Here is a 14216-nt window from a genome sequence, read left to right on the forward strand (position 1 = left end):
AGACCAAGTTTTATGTCTTCTTCTGCTGTACTCTTGGATGCATTCATCATATTACAAAAATATTCGGCAAACTCTGCTGTCGACCCATATTGTAATGCACATTTAACTTTGTGGATAATAAAGACAACAGTCAAAACAATTACAGCACATTGTTTGTTTTTTTTCTGAACAGTACTGATAACACTATAGGGTTGCGAACATTTGCAGCATCGTCAGTGCTATCGAAGTTTAGTTTTCAAAAGGGCACGAGTTAACGACAGATACCTCTTTACTTTTGAAAGGGCACAAGTTGTGGACAGATGGCCCTATAAAAATACCATTGTTTTTCAGAATCCTACAGAATGTTGTACCCACTGATGGACCGATATCCTTTTGGTGCCAGTTTGTGCTGTTACAAATGTCATACCTGAAGCAATAGCAAACTCTCACGAAATTATGGACTGATCCCCATTTAAAAATATGATCAGTTTTCCTACACAGTAGACAATTTGAAAGTTGTCTTTTCCTTACCTTTATTTTTCTTAATAAACGTATTTGTGTGGGAAGTCTCACGTAACTTGTTTCCAATCCTACCTTCAATCAAAATAGCCTCGAGGCTTAGTATTGTCTGCACACTCCGGGAAGATCCTAGACACAGTGCAGCTGGGAGCAGTCAGATCGACAGAAATTGGAAGGATATCGGCAGGTATCAATTGGTTTCTGGCCACTATCGATTTTAGCCATCAGACAATATTATGTTGAGATGACTAAGTCTAGCAAATGAGAAGTGACATGCAAAGCCGACAGTTGCCGAAATGTCATATGTAGTTGAGTTTGAACTGTTTTTAAACACATTATTTTTCTATCACTTATCTGATCCTTTGCTGACACGAGTACCCACTTTCAGTTGTCGGGAGCATTTATCGCAAATCAAACTTTATAGTATTTATGTATTTGTCACTAAGTTGCTTATTTATGTGCAGGCGAGAAGACAGAAAAGGGACTGCTTCAGATGAAGAAAGCCACACGCCTCCCCTGTCACAGCGGCGACGGCGGGATCCTCCGTCGGAGCCGGAAGAAGGAGAGGTTGTAGCGGACGACGAGGGCCCGACGGCCCCGGATGAGGCTAACAGTGAGGTCCGCAACGGCACGTCACCGTCTCGGCAGACGGGCAGCAGGGAAATGCGTACTGCTGGGCCTGTCGACTACAATGCCCTGGACTACGACGAGGGTGCAGGTTCTGAAGAGGAAGGCCAGAAGCGGCTCTCTTCTGTTGCGAGTAGCGTGAAGACTTCCGAGAAACCAAAGGAGTCTGCAGAAAGTAAGTGGAGTTGTTTTCCTTTTTTATTAGGGTTCAGTGAAAATGGAACCCTTATAGAGTAACTTTATTTTCTTTCAGTTAAGAATCCATTATGTCAGGTATGAGTAGATGTATCAAGTTGAAAATCGAAAGATATGATGATTCATGTCACACATATTGATGCTCACCAACTCACTCATCAAAAGCCATAGGGTTCTTCCTATTGACTTAAAAAATTGTGAAATTTTGCAAGAAGCAAGGTTTCACAGCACAAGTAAGGGGGGAAAATCCAAAAATTTAATTTGTAATTAAATCACACAAAAAAAATATTTTTTTATCTTTAGTTATCCAACTGTCTGCAGCCTAAGGACCCCTTTCTCTCAAGAATAAATTGACATATCAAGTTGCAATTTGTCGTGTATTAAGGTCTACGGTGTAATAAATTTAAGGTTCTATGTCTATGCCATCAAGACGTACAGCTGTTTGTCACATATTTTGATATTTTGCAGTATCATTATCAATAACAGGCAGAAACTGTCGAGAGTCTCCATTCTCAGGATTTATGAACTATCTGTATTCATAATTAAGTTTGTACAGAACCTTCGGTGTGCAAGTCCTTCTAGCACCTACACGGATTTTTCGGTTTATTGCCATATTTATTTCAGGTCGCTGTGTGATCTTAGGATGTCAGTCTTGCATACCAGTTGGATAATTTAGTTGTCTCAAAAATTTTAATAATGCTGAAGGGTTGTTGTCTATTCTTGGGGCCTCATTTTCAAAGGTCTTTCAGTGCTTTATCAAATTCTTCTTGCACATTTGATTTCAATTATTGAGTCTTCCTTTCCGTAATATTACATTTAAGTTACATTCTTCTGTCTAGTCCTTTCAGCATCCAGGCTTCCCTCTTTCATTTAGTTATGAATTCTCAATATTAATCCAAGCACCTCTCTATCCTCTATACTTTTCCTACAGACATCTGTCTTCCTGATGAGTCATACAGCTTTGGATTTCTTCTCCAGCCATTCCCACTTTGTTGTTTGTGCTCTCTGTGTCATTTTTTTGTGTCTGTATTCCTTTTTGCATGCTTCATTTTCATATTTTCTCCTTTTGCCAATTAAATTCAATATTGGTTGTGGTATCAGATTTCTATAGGCCTCATTATTTTGTGCGCTCGCACTACTGCATTCACTATTCTCACAACTACCCATTAGTCTTCAGTTGACTCCTGTCCCCTGTTTGCCAGTCATTGTCTAACCCTTTCCGTGAAACTGTCAACAATAAGTGTTTCTAAGTTTTAATCTGTAGTTCATGACCAATAAATTATGGTCAGCCATCATTCATTGTTGGTATGTTTTTCAGTTTCAAGTTTGATGTGGAATTCCCTATTTGACCGTTATATAAACTATCTGAAGTCCTTTGGTACCTCTAGGTCTGTTTCATGTATACAACGTACTTTTTTGATTCGTCAAAGAAGTGTTAGTAATGATTAAATTGCACTCTGTGCAAAATTCAACCAGATTGCTTCTCTTTTCATTCCTTCCTTTCAGTCCACGTACTCCTATTATTTTTACTTATCTTATTTTGTGTACAATATAATTCGTGATTGACACATTGAATTTTTCATCCTTTGTAACAAACTAAATAATTTGAATATAATAGAGGGAAACATTCCACGTGGGAAAAATATATCTAAAAACAAAGAAGAAAACTAAATAATTTCTTTTATCTCATCATCCATTCTGTCAATGTCTTTGCAGCAGAGCTAGTGGGCACATAAACTAGTACTGTTGTGTTGGTTGTTACCTTTTTTGTCTGACTTGGAGACAATAATGTGTTTACTGTGCTGTTCATAGTAGCTAATCTGCATTCCTGTTTTCTCGTTGACAATTAATCCTACTTCTGGATTGGTGCTCATTGATTTTGTGTTCACAGCTATACTCAAGTTACTAGGAGTTCTGTTCTTCCTGTCACTGCATTTCACTATTTCCCATTACATCCAACTTAAACATTTCCATTTTCCTTTCCCTTTTTAAATTCTCTCAACTACTACCCTGATAAAGATATTTAAAGCTCCCCACTCGGACACATAGAATGCCAGGTTTATTTTTTGTGACATTGTCCTGAGCAGTGCTCACCTAGAGATCCAAATGACAGGAGTATTTTACTTTCGGAATATTTTACCCAAACATATGCCTTCAGCTTGTACCCATATAGTAAAGCTGCACATCTGTGGAAGATATAATGTTGTAGTTTTCCCTTGCTTTTAGCCATTTGCAGTACCTACATACTGAAGCAATTTTGGCTAATGGTACGAGTCAGTCATTCCTCTATGGTACGAGTCAGTCATACCTCTTTAGGGCCCACAAGTTCGTGCTGCCTCTTGACAGATATCCCTCTGTACAGGTGTCCGTATTGTCTAGTCATGCGAACTGCATAAGTAAGTCTCGTACAGTATAGATTATTCTGTGTTACAGCTTTGAGCTCCATTTTTCATATATTGTAAAATTGCCACTTGTTAATAAAACCTAGCGTAGGTTTGCTTCCTTCTTCAAAATTACCCACCTTGCAATTCTACATGGTTGGCTCACAACCAAGACATAGGGATGAAGACTTCAGAGGGGTAACAGCAGCAATCCCACCTACAGCACTACTGCTGTGCATGTGTCTGAATTAAAAAAAAGGTATTGCAGAGAATGCAAAAACACTTATTGTGTAGGCATAGCATTTTTAGGTCTTCACTTTGTAGTGTTTTTATCACTTACACTACTGGGAAGAGCGCCAGGCTCGCTGGCGTGGGATGAAACACTTTCCCTGTTGCCTGGTCTCTACTAGCATGGACGGGGACACATTCACTTCCACAACCCCGTTACTTTTTTGTGGAAAATATCGAAGAAAAGTTCAGCGAAGTGGAGTCTCCAGTAAGATGTGGTCAGGTCGCCTGTTAATCAAAACTTCTTCTGCCACCCAGTCTGCAGCTCTTTGTCTTTGTGGTCATCTTGGCAACATCTTGGTGTCCTTAGTACCTCACCAGTCTTTCAGTATGGTCCAGGGAGTAATTTTCCATAGGTTCCTCGACGTTCAAACTGAAGAGGAACTCCGGGTCAATCTGGAACGACGGAGTGGTCTTTCTATGGCATGCGCAGAAAGGTCGTAGGGACAGTCACACTGATAGTGACACCTTTAGTCTGGCTTTAGAGCGAGATGCCCTCCCAGAGAAAGTTAAGGTTGTGTGTCATCGGTGTGATGTGAAGTAATCTGTCCTGCTACCCGTGAGGTGCTTTTGGTGCTTGCTTTTCAGGCCAGTGTTCTTCCTGATGTATGGCAGACACTCTACGTGATGACTGTGGACATCCACTCCATGGGATGATGCCCTGTGTCCTGCCACCCGTGTATGTAAATTATCTTGACCGTCAATCTCCATGCTGACCAGATTGCCCAGCTTATAAAAAAGGAAAGAAGATACAAGAGTATAAGTCCACGGATCGTTTATCTTACATTGAGGCTTGTCAGAAATTTGACTTCTACTTTTGCCACTGTTAGTCCTTTCTCCCTTCTCCCTCTTCCTTACCCCAGTCCCGTCCCCCCTCCCCCTCCCCTGTGGTTCTCACACCCTCCCTTCCATGTGCCAGTCCACCTACCCAGCTGATGAAGTGCTCCCCTTCTTCAGAGCCAGTTGGCGATGGGGCTCCCTCCCAGAATCCTTTATGCTCTTCCCCTGCTTACCCCTGCTAGTCTTTCTGCAACTTCGGGCTGTCGCCCATGTGCTGCCTGCCATTGGGAGGGATTTACTGTTTGGGCTCCGCCTCACTTCCCTCTGCCGTGACTTCCACCTCCCGACCTTCTCCTTTTCCCCACGTTATCTCCCGACCACCCCACATTGGTTAGTTCCTCACAGGTTCAGACAGATCTCTTCCGGGGCTCAAATGCCTCAGTCACTCCAATACTGTTCAGTCATTTCTTCCTATTGCTCTTACAGGAGTTTCAGGAGGCCACTGTTTGTTACACCAATTGCTGCAAATCCTATGATCGTGTGGAATATGCCTTCACGCATTTTGGTGGCACAGAACACAATCTCTTGCTTGCCACGTGTGAAGTGTTTATTGCGGAATTGGAGGCTGTCTATCAGCCCTTTGTTTTTACTAAACTGACCCATTGTTTTTTATTCCACACTGAGCGCTGCCTCCCCCTCCCCTGCCCCCCTCTCACTTATACTTGTTGAGATCCATATATTTTGCTGGACTTATATTTTGCTGGACTTATATTTTGCTGGACTTATATTTTGCTGGGCTTATATTTTGCTGGAATGTTCCCACCTGTTGGCCCGTCACACTAAATATGACCTCTGACTATCCTTGTCTCTGGTTTTAGCGGATGACCTTCACACGGTTACATCCATCCGTCCTCAGTTTTCTTTGTGAAGGTGGTTTGTACTCTTAGGTATAAGTCCTTGAATTTTCCCTTGGAATTTGAGTCCTTCAGTTAGCTTAGGCATTGGTTATGGCCTTGACCTTGGTTCCACAGTGGTCAGGTTCTCCCCACCTTTTCCCTACATTTTGTCTTGTCTGTTGTGCTGATTTTTTCCCCCTTTTATTGCATCTTCTTCCTCTTGTGTTGTCCCAGTTGTATTGTGATGATGGTATGGTATGGGTGTCAGGACTGGTCAGTAGCGGTCCTGGTGTCCCATCGCACGTAGTGTTTCTGGGGTACCCCTTCTCTCATCCTCAGCACAAACAGTGTGCTGGTGTATTTAGTGTATGTGCTTATCTGACTACTCTGTTTCGTGTGAAGTCCACCGACTTGTGGAAGAGTACCTAATGCAGAAGATTGCAATTATCAAAGCAAGTAGTTGGTCTTTGCCTGATCAGAAGTGTGGAGACCTGCATGTAGGTGAGAGGTGGGGTAACTGGAGAGAGAACCGATAAATTTTGTACCCCGGAGCATAGTGTCTCATTTAAAAAAGTAATTAGATAGATGAAAAAACCTAGACTTTTTATCTACACAATTAGATTATATTTTCATAAACTGATTATTTTTGTCGAGATACACACAATCGTGCTGTCGCTCTTTTGAGCTCATTTGCAGACAAATTTGTTGCTCGAGCTGTGCAGACCATCTATTTCTTCTCACTTACTGCTTGAAGACAATATTTTGCATAATTAATTTTGTATCGGGTATGTTATTGGTTACCCTAGTAGAAATTTTCTCTTAGATTGCATTCTCTACATAAATTGAATATAAGGTAGTTTTTTTAGGTAACTTGAAGATGGTTGTTACTTATATCTACAGTGTATTAAAATGTTGTTCTTGACTGTAATTGAATGATATTTTGGCAGAAAATGTTGCAGACTTTCTTTTAATGAGTTAGTTCTGCGAAATGAAAGGAAAGGTTCTACCACCAGCATCTAAGAGGTGATGCAAAAATAACATAAAAATACAAAACTCTGAAGTTGAGGAATCATTACTAGTAGCCCAATGTACAAAGTTTAGTGAATTTATTTAATGAAAAATTTCTCGCAATAGTTGTTTTTCTCCTGTAGGTGGCACTGTAGTTATCCATTGCTATGTAAACAGCTTTGGTTCATGGCAAACACATAAAATGAGGCAGACTGACTCTTAAACATTAACAGAAGAGGCATTTGCAAATGTAAGCAGAAATTTATACGCTTCGAACTGTTGTATGCCACTTCACAGATGACTGACTCAGTGAAATGTCATACATTTCTGAAGAAAGGAAAACCTTGTGCTAATATTTTTTATTATTTGAGGAGGTGACGAAGACTCGTCTCCGTACGTAATTTTTCTGTGACAACAATATTGTTTAACAACAGACATTTAACAGAGGAAATCTCAGTACTGTCTACTGACATGAATAAATGTACATACACTGTTGTAACTTTTGGGAATAGTAGTTGTATCCTAGGGCAGGAGAGAGGAATAGAAGTGGTAGGGAGAAAAGGGGGGAGGGGCTCATCTGGGCTGAGTGAGCTGCACTTCCCTCTTGTCTGCCATAGGAAAGTACTACTATTCCCAAAAGCTATGTGACAATATTTGTACTTTCATACATGTCAGCAGGCAGCACTTAAGTATAAACACCATCCACACAGTTATGCCTCATGACACACGCGCGCACACACACACACACACACACACACACACACACACACACACACACACACACACACACACACACACTTCTTTAACATTTCTGACATCAAATGTTTATACTAAACGTGTCAATTAAAAACTATACTGTTTTTCTTCAGGTGATATCATCAAGACAAAGGCTGAAAGGAAAACGGAAAAGGGGTCTCTTTCTGAAACAAAAGGTGTGAGTAAAAGTTTGCCTACACAGGATAATTTGAAACGATCTTCAAAAGTCCCACAGGATACGGAATCGAAGAAAACGAAAGAGAGTAGTAGAGACCGTGAAGATTCCCACAACAGGTCAGTTCCTGCGCACGTGGAACGTCATCATAAGAGCCAGAGAGAAAAGGAAAAAGACAGAGACAGGGAAAAGGAGAAGAAGGACAAGGAGGGTGGTAAAGACAGAATAAAGCAGAGAGAGAAGGAGAAAGAAAGAGAACGTGAAGACAGAGAGAAGTCGAGAGAGAAGCACAGGGAAAAGGACGAAGAAAAGAGGAGGAGAGAGAGAGAGAAGGGGGAGAAAGAGCGAGAGAGGAAGTCGAGGCGGTCCCGGTCGAGGTCTCACCACCGTCGCGGGGGATCTCCGCAGTCGAGGAGGAGAGATAGTGACCGCAGTAGACACGGCCACGAGAGGGACAGGGAAAAGAAAGAGAAGGACAGAGAGAGGGAGAAAGATAAGGTGAAGGAGAGGAGGCCAGAAAAGCAGATAAAGGAAGAGAAGCAGATAAAGGAAGAAAAACAGATAAAGGAAGAAAAGCCGCAGGTTGCGAAGGACGCCGGAACAAATTCGGAGGGCGGAAACCGGGACAGGGGCAAGCGGTCGGAGCGGGAGCTGTCGAAGGAGGAGGTGCGTCCCGTGGTGGTGACACCGACCCTGGCAAAGGCGTCCACGGCCGAGAAGGGTCCGGCGAAAGCTGGACGGGGAAGCGCGGCTGCCAGGAGCCGCAAGCGCTCGAGCAGTTCCAGCAGCAGTAGCTCCAGCAGCAGCTCCAGCAGCTCGAGCAGCAGTGGCAGCAGCAGCTCATCATCATCGTCCGGTCCATCTTCTTCGGGCTCGGACTCCAAGCGGGCTGCACGGGCCTCCCGCAAGAAGTAGTGTGGCACCCGTGTGAGTTTGCCGTCAGATGACTGTATCTGAATGTGTGGGACAGTTTTTCAGTTTGTCATTTTTCTTTTTTTACCACTAATGTTTACGGTGGCATTCTATTTACACGAGACAGCGACTGGACTAGAGCTCGACGGCACCTATGGAAAAAAATGTTGGCTCTGAGGAAAGTGTCCACTTAGAGGTACATTTCTTATATGAATCTTAGGTAAGAGAGGAAAGACGAGATACTTAACATGTTGAGAAAAAATTGTGCTCTGCGAACACCTGACACTATCGTCTGGGATGTGCTTCCCCTTTAATAGAGTTGCCTATTTCCGTAGCATCGTACGAGATTCGATTCCAAGTGTCTCTCTTGAAAATGGTAAAAAAATGGGAGTCCGTAGAAAGTTTGACAAAACATGATGTACCATGTGAACTGTTCAGCATTGCAGTATGTATTTCAGCTGACTGCTTGATAAGTATTGCAAAGCAACTAAGCAGATGTTTGTTTCTACAGACCAATTTACAAGTTTCAGCTAGACGTAGCTTTAAATTTGACACTTTCCAGAGGCATTTTAGATATACTTCTAGCTAAATATTGAGGATGTGACTAGATTTGAAAACTTTTGAGGCTAACGTACCACATGGAAAAAGGAGGGGTTTGACTCCGTGTATGCGTTTCATTTGTAAACGCCATTTCAGTACACTGCTTGACACGATCGAGCTCTCGAAAAGATTTTAATCGAATGTATTGGTTCTTAATCTTGTAAACCTAAAACCATCCAGTCATTTACCTCCATGCTGCGCTAAATATTTAGCGGTATGCGGCACTAGTGTACTTTCTGGCTTAGAGTATATCTCCCATTACTTTTTCTATTGAGTCAAATACCGGGTGTTGCACATTTTTAGTGAGACTATGATCTTACTCATTTCAAGAGATGACATAGCATTATGATGAGAATCTGAGGTACAAATTCCTAAGTACCCCATGTTTCATTTCATTCCTGTAACTTAGTTCACAAGTGACATCTAACACTCTGAAAGTTCTCCATAGTATCAAGTGGATTTTATTTTTTTGGGTTTTGATATGTACATCCAACACAGTGCAAAAATATCCACAAGCAGTTATCTGGTAAGAGTGTGTAGTGTAAGATCTGAAAGAAAGGGGATGTTTGTTTGATTTATGTATTCACACTGTACTCTTGTTGCTAGCATTCTTCCAAGCGTCATTCATAAATAAACCAGAGAGTGCAGATTCACTATCTTGTTATGACAAGGTGACAGTTTATAACAATCATTAGCTCTAAAGACTGTTGTGTACTGTTGTTTTGTATTATGGCTATAGTTTGGAAGCAACAGTGTGTATAACAAGAACACAGTTTAAAGTGTCGTGATTGGAATATGTGCACATAATTGTAGAAATCTTGGAATTCCGTCTCATAGTTTGCAAACAATTTGAAGTGCTCTTAGAATTCTTAAACTAGCTAGTAATTTGTGAAACAGAGACTAAGTTTTTCAATAGTTTTACACTTGTCTGATTTGCCCTAAATATTTCTGTTGAGTGAAACATTTGTTAATGTGCAATATGTTGTCTTAATAAACTGAAGCTCCCAAATTGTTGTGTTGTTGTCAGAAGTACATCTTATTTTGCTTGCCAGATATGTAGTCGATTGTGTTATAAACATTTACATGGATATACCAGTTGTAAAGTTTCATGTCTGTATGTTATTATCTTATCCATTTCTCCAATCACAGTTTCTTCTCTAATGCGCTACTTCTGTTACAATTCTCTCCCAAAATTTAACAGTACGTACGCAGATAGCGTTCAACAAATATTGCAGTTAGCGTAAGTTACCTAAAGTCTTGCAACACAATTCTTCTCCTTCCGCTCTTCTGCTATCCCCTTTGGAAAAGATTTGAATATATCTGACATCAGTAAAATACACAATATTTTAGCTGTTATAATACAGTTGCGGATAACTGAATGCCTTAGTGTAACTCACTCTATTTTTAGAAATGCGTATGTTCAGATCAAAATGCTTGTCTTCAGGTTATGATCAGTTACTCTTAAATTCTCAAATGCTGTGTCTTGAACTAATATACGAACAAACTGTGTACTTGGCATTAATGAGGACACCACCATCGCAGTTGCGTGCTGGAATCGTAAACTTTGATCAGTTCCCAACTTTCTACTAAATACAGTAATAGAAAGCATTTCTTCTGAAACACTGTTGTTCCTTCCATTACAACCCATGTGTATAGGGTAACACTTCACATACCATTAGTGTACATACATTTATGACATTACATCAGTCCTTTCTGACATTAACAAATAACAGTTCTGTCCAAATCTGACCGATAACTAAGCTTCATTTATCATGATTGGCGTAAGCACCACTGTGACTGGTCAATGGCCTGCCCTGTTACTCTGAACCGGGATGCCTCAGCAGGTACTGTGAAGCACATCATTGCACTTCGAAGAAGCTTGGCCTCACCATCTGTTTACGTGCTAGATCATTTGCTAATTAGATAGATGTTGGGTAATCACTCACATTATCAAAGTGATATCTTGGACCACAGTACGTAGCATATGTCCTGTAATTGAGAGGTCACTGACTAAATTCCCACTGGTTGTTATAACGATGAATCACATTAAAATCAAAAGTATTCAGAACAAAAATTTGGCACAAAAATGTGAAACCTTAAATAGAAAATAAAGAAAGTATTTTATCTCCAAAGATTGTGCAGTATTATTGATGTATTATCGTTTAACACTGAGACATTTGCATGTCTTATGTCAAGTTTTATTTTGAATTAAAAATAAAAATTTTAATTTTATTACAAATTATATTTCTAAATTTGGTAATTAACTGTTCCATTTGGTAATAGCTGAATTCTTCCCCCAAACAACATTGTAACTGATAGCTTCGCCAGAAGCAAAGCTGAAATAGCATTCTGACACCCTGCATCTACTGTTTAAATTATTCCTGCCTCACACTATTTTTAGTGCCATTGACAAAACCACAGAACTGTTGTGGCAAACGATGGTAAGTGAAAGAATTGTGGGTGATGCACCGCATGTTGCGAGAACGAGCTGACTGATAAAAGCACTCAAATAAAGGAAGTAAGTATAAAGTTAACATTTGTGATGAAAAGACAGTAATTGCAAGGTACTGAGGTGTAGCAGATGCCCTTACATACTGCGGGAAAATGGTCCTGTTTCTGAAAAAATTGTTACGTAATTGGATGAGTGGAAAAATGTAATCCTACGCGTAATGAAGAAATGTTTGTGATAGTTCACATACGAAAAAAGTTGTGTGTGTTAAATATTTGCAGAGTTCTAATGTAGTAGAACACTTACTCAGAACTGGAATGTTTTACCATAATGCCTATTTTTCATGGTGAGATCTACACCATATAACAAGATGCAGCTCTATTGGAAATTTATGTTCTCAGTTATGACATACAGACACAATGCTTTCCAGTTCACTGGGATGGCTGATGTAAAGAGACTACAACAGATGAGAGTTCGTCTTGTCATTGTTCACTTATATAACATTGCACATAGAAATTGGTAAGATACACATTTGTCAAAAGACACTACATAATGCTTTATGTGTTAACTTTGTGGAGGGCAAATTGTGATCAACAAATTAAAGAGAAATTCATGCCTCTAAGGGAAATAAGGAACACATTTTGACAGGCCTTGCAGAATTTGGATTGTAACAGAGACTTAATGAAGAAACAGACAGAATTGTTTCTGTGGCATGAAAGCTACTATTCCAAGAATTTTTTTTTATTGTCATCAGTCTACTGACTGGTTTGATGCGGCCCGCCACGAATTCCTTTCCTGTGCTAACCTCTTCATCTCAGAGTAGCACTTGCAACCTACGTCCTCAATTATTTGCTTGACGTATTCCAATCTGTCTTCCTCTACAGTTTTTGCCCTCTACCGCTCCCTCTAGTACCATGGAAGTCATTCCCTCATGTCTTTGCATTTCCCTTTTCAGATTTTCTAGTTTCCCTACCACGTTCAAGCTTCTGACATTCCACGCCCCAACTCGTAGAACGTTATCCTTTCGTTGATTATTCAATCTTTTTCTCATGGTAACCTCCCCCTTGGCAGTCCCCTCCCGGAGATCCGAATGGGGGACTATTCCGGAATCTTTTGCCAATGGAGAGATCATCATGACACTTCTTCAATTACAGGCCACATGTCCTGTGGATACAAGTTACGTGTCTTTAATGCAGTGGTTTCCATTGCCTTCTGCATCCTCATGTCGTTGATCATTGCTGATTCATCCGTCTTTAGGGGCAATTTCCCACCCCTAGGACAAGAGAGTGCCCTGAACCTCTATCCGCTCCTCCGCCCTCTTTGACAAGGCCGTTGGCAGAATGAGGCTGACTTCTTATGCTGGAAGTCTTCGGCCGCCAATGCTGATTACTTATCAAAATTTAGGCAGTGGCGGGGATCGAACCCGGGACCGAAGACGTTTTGATTATGAATCAAAGACGCTACCCCTAGACCACGGGTACACAATTCCAAGTATAAACACCTCAATTGTTGTTTAATCTCAGATTAGAAATTCTGCAAAATGCCTGTACTTGTTCAGAAGGACATTGGACTAAATAACAGTGCAGAAATATTTTCAATAGAAACTTTACTTCAAAATGTCGTGTACCAAGGTTGAATGCATGCTCATATTGTCTGACTTTTTATTCAACAATGTAAGGAAAAGGCAGATTGCTACTTACCATAAAGATGACATGCTAAGTTGCAGGTAGGCACAATTAAAAGATATTTACACATAAGTTTTCAGCCACAGTGTTCATCAGAAAAAGAAAGAAAAACACACACACATTTAAAGAAGCAAGCACAGCTGAAGCACACAAGTGCCATCTTTCTCAGCTTGGGCCAGAATGCAACTGGCGGGTGCTAGACTACAAACAGGTGCAGCATGTGGGGCAGTGAGGTGGAGAACAGAGCAAAAATGGAGAGGAGTGGAGAAAAATGGGCTGGTATGTTGCCAAAGGGTGGCTTGCAAAGAGGGTGGGAGACTAGAATAGGGATTCACTGTGCCAATTATAACTCCAGAGTGATCCCATCCTAGAAGCCCAACACAACCTCCAATCCCTGCTTAACCCCTTAGGCACTTCCCAGAACATCTCCCCTGAATCCAGTTTCCTTCTCATCCTTATGACACCCTGCACATCCGCCTTCTACATGTATACCAAATTCCACCAACTCAACAATCCTGGATGCCCCTCTGTGGCTGGTTATTGTACTTCCATTGAAAGAATTTTGGCCCTCATTGACCAACACCTCCAACCAATTGCCTGTAATTTTGCCTCCCTATCAATCGACCATTTTCTTCACCGACTCTGACTTCCCCATGCCTTTACATCTTGGATCCCTATTCGTAAATGTTGACACCACGTCCCTCAACATCCTTCAGACTCCAAATCCACTACCTCATTCCTCGTACACCGTAACACACTACTACTTCTTCTTTGAAGGGAAGATATACTAACAAATCTACAGCACAGCCATGAGCACCCGCATGGCACTCACCTATATCAGTCAGTTCATGGTTCACCTAGAGACCTTCCTGGCCTCCCAAATCCCTGAGTCTGGTTCAGTTTCCTTGATGATATGTTCATGATCTGGACTCAGAGCCAAGACACTTTAACTTCATTGCTTCAGTC

At 41.1% G+C, this 14216-nt stretch overlaps 1 protein-coding gene across 2 annotated transcripts in view; it reads left to right on the forward strand.

Annotated features, from left to right (window-relative positions):
- The window catches only part of LOC124552419 (peptidyl-prolyl cis-trans isomerase G-like), a 51612-nt gene extending 41425 nt beyond the window's left edge, over positions 1-10187 (forward strand). Inside the window, exons 10-11 of one of the 2 annotated variants that reach the window (XM_047126686.1) lie at positions 963-1300; positions 7543-10187. In XM_047126686.1, coding sequence (XP_046982642.1) covers positions 963-1300; positions 7543-8519 — 1315 coding nt within the window. In that variant the 3' untranslated portion in view covers positions 8520-10187. The remainder of the gene's footprint in view (positions 1-962; positions 1301-7542) is intronic. The other variant, XM_047126687.1, reaches the window with a different exon arrangement.
- The last annotated feature ends 4029 nt before the right edge of the window (positions 10188-14216 follow it).

This window comes from Schistocerca americana, chromosome 10, assembly GCF_021461395.2.
Source record: "Schistocerca americana isolate TAMUIC-IGC-003095 chromosome 10, iqSchAmer2.1, whole genome shotgun sequence".
NCBI classification, from domain to species: Eukaryota; Metazoa; Arthropoda; class Insecta; order Orthoptera; family Acrididae; genus Schistocerca; species Schistocerca americana.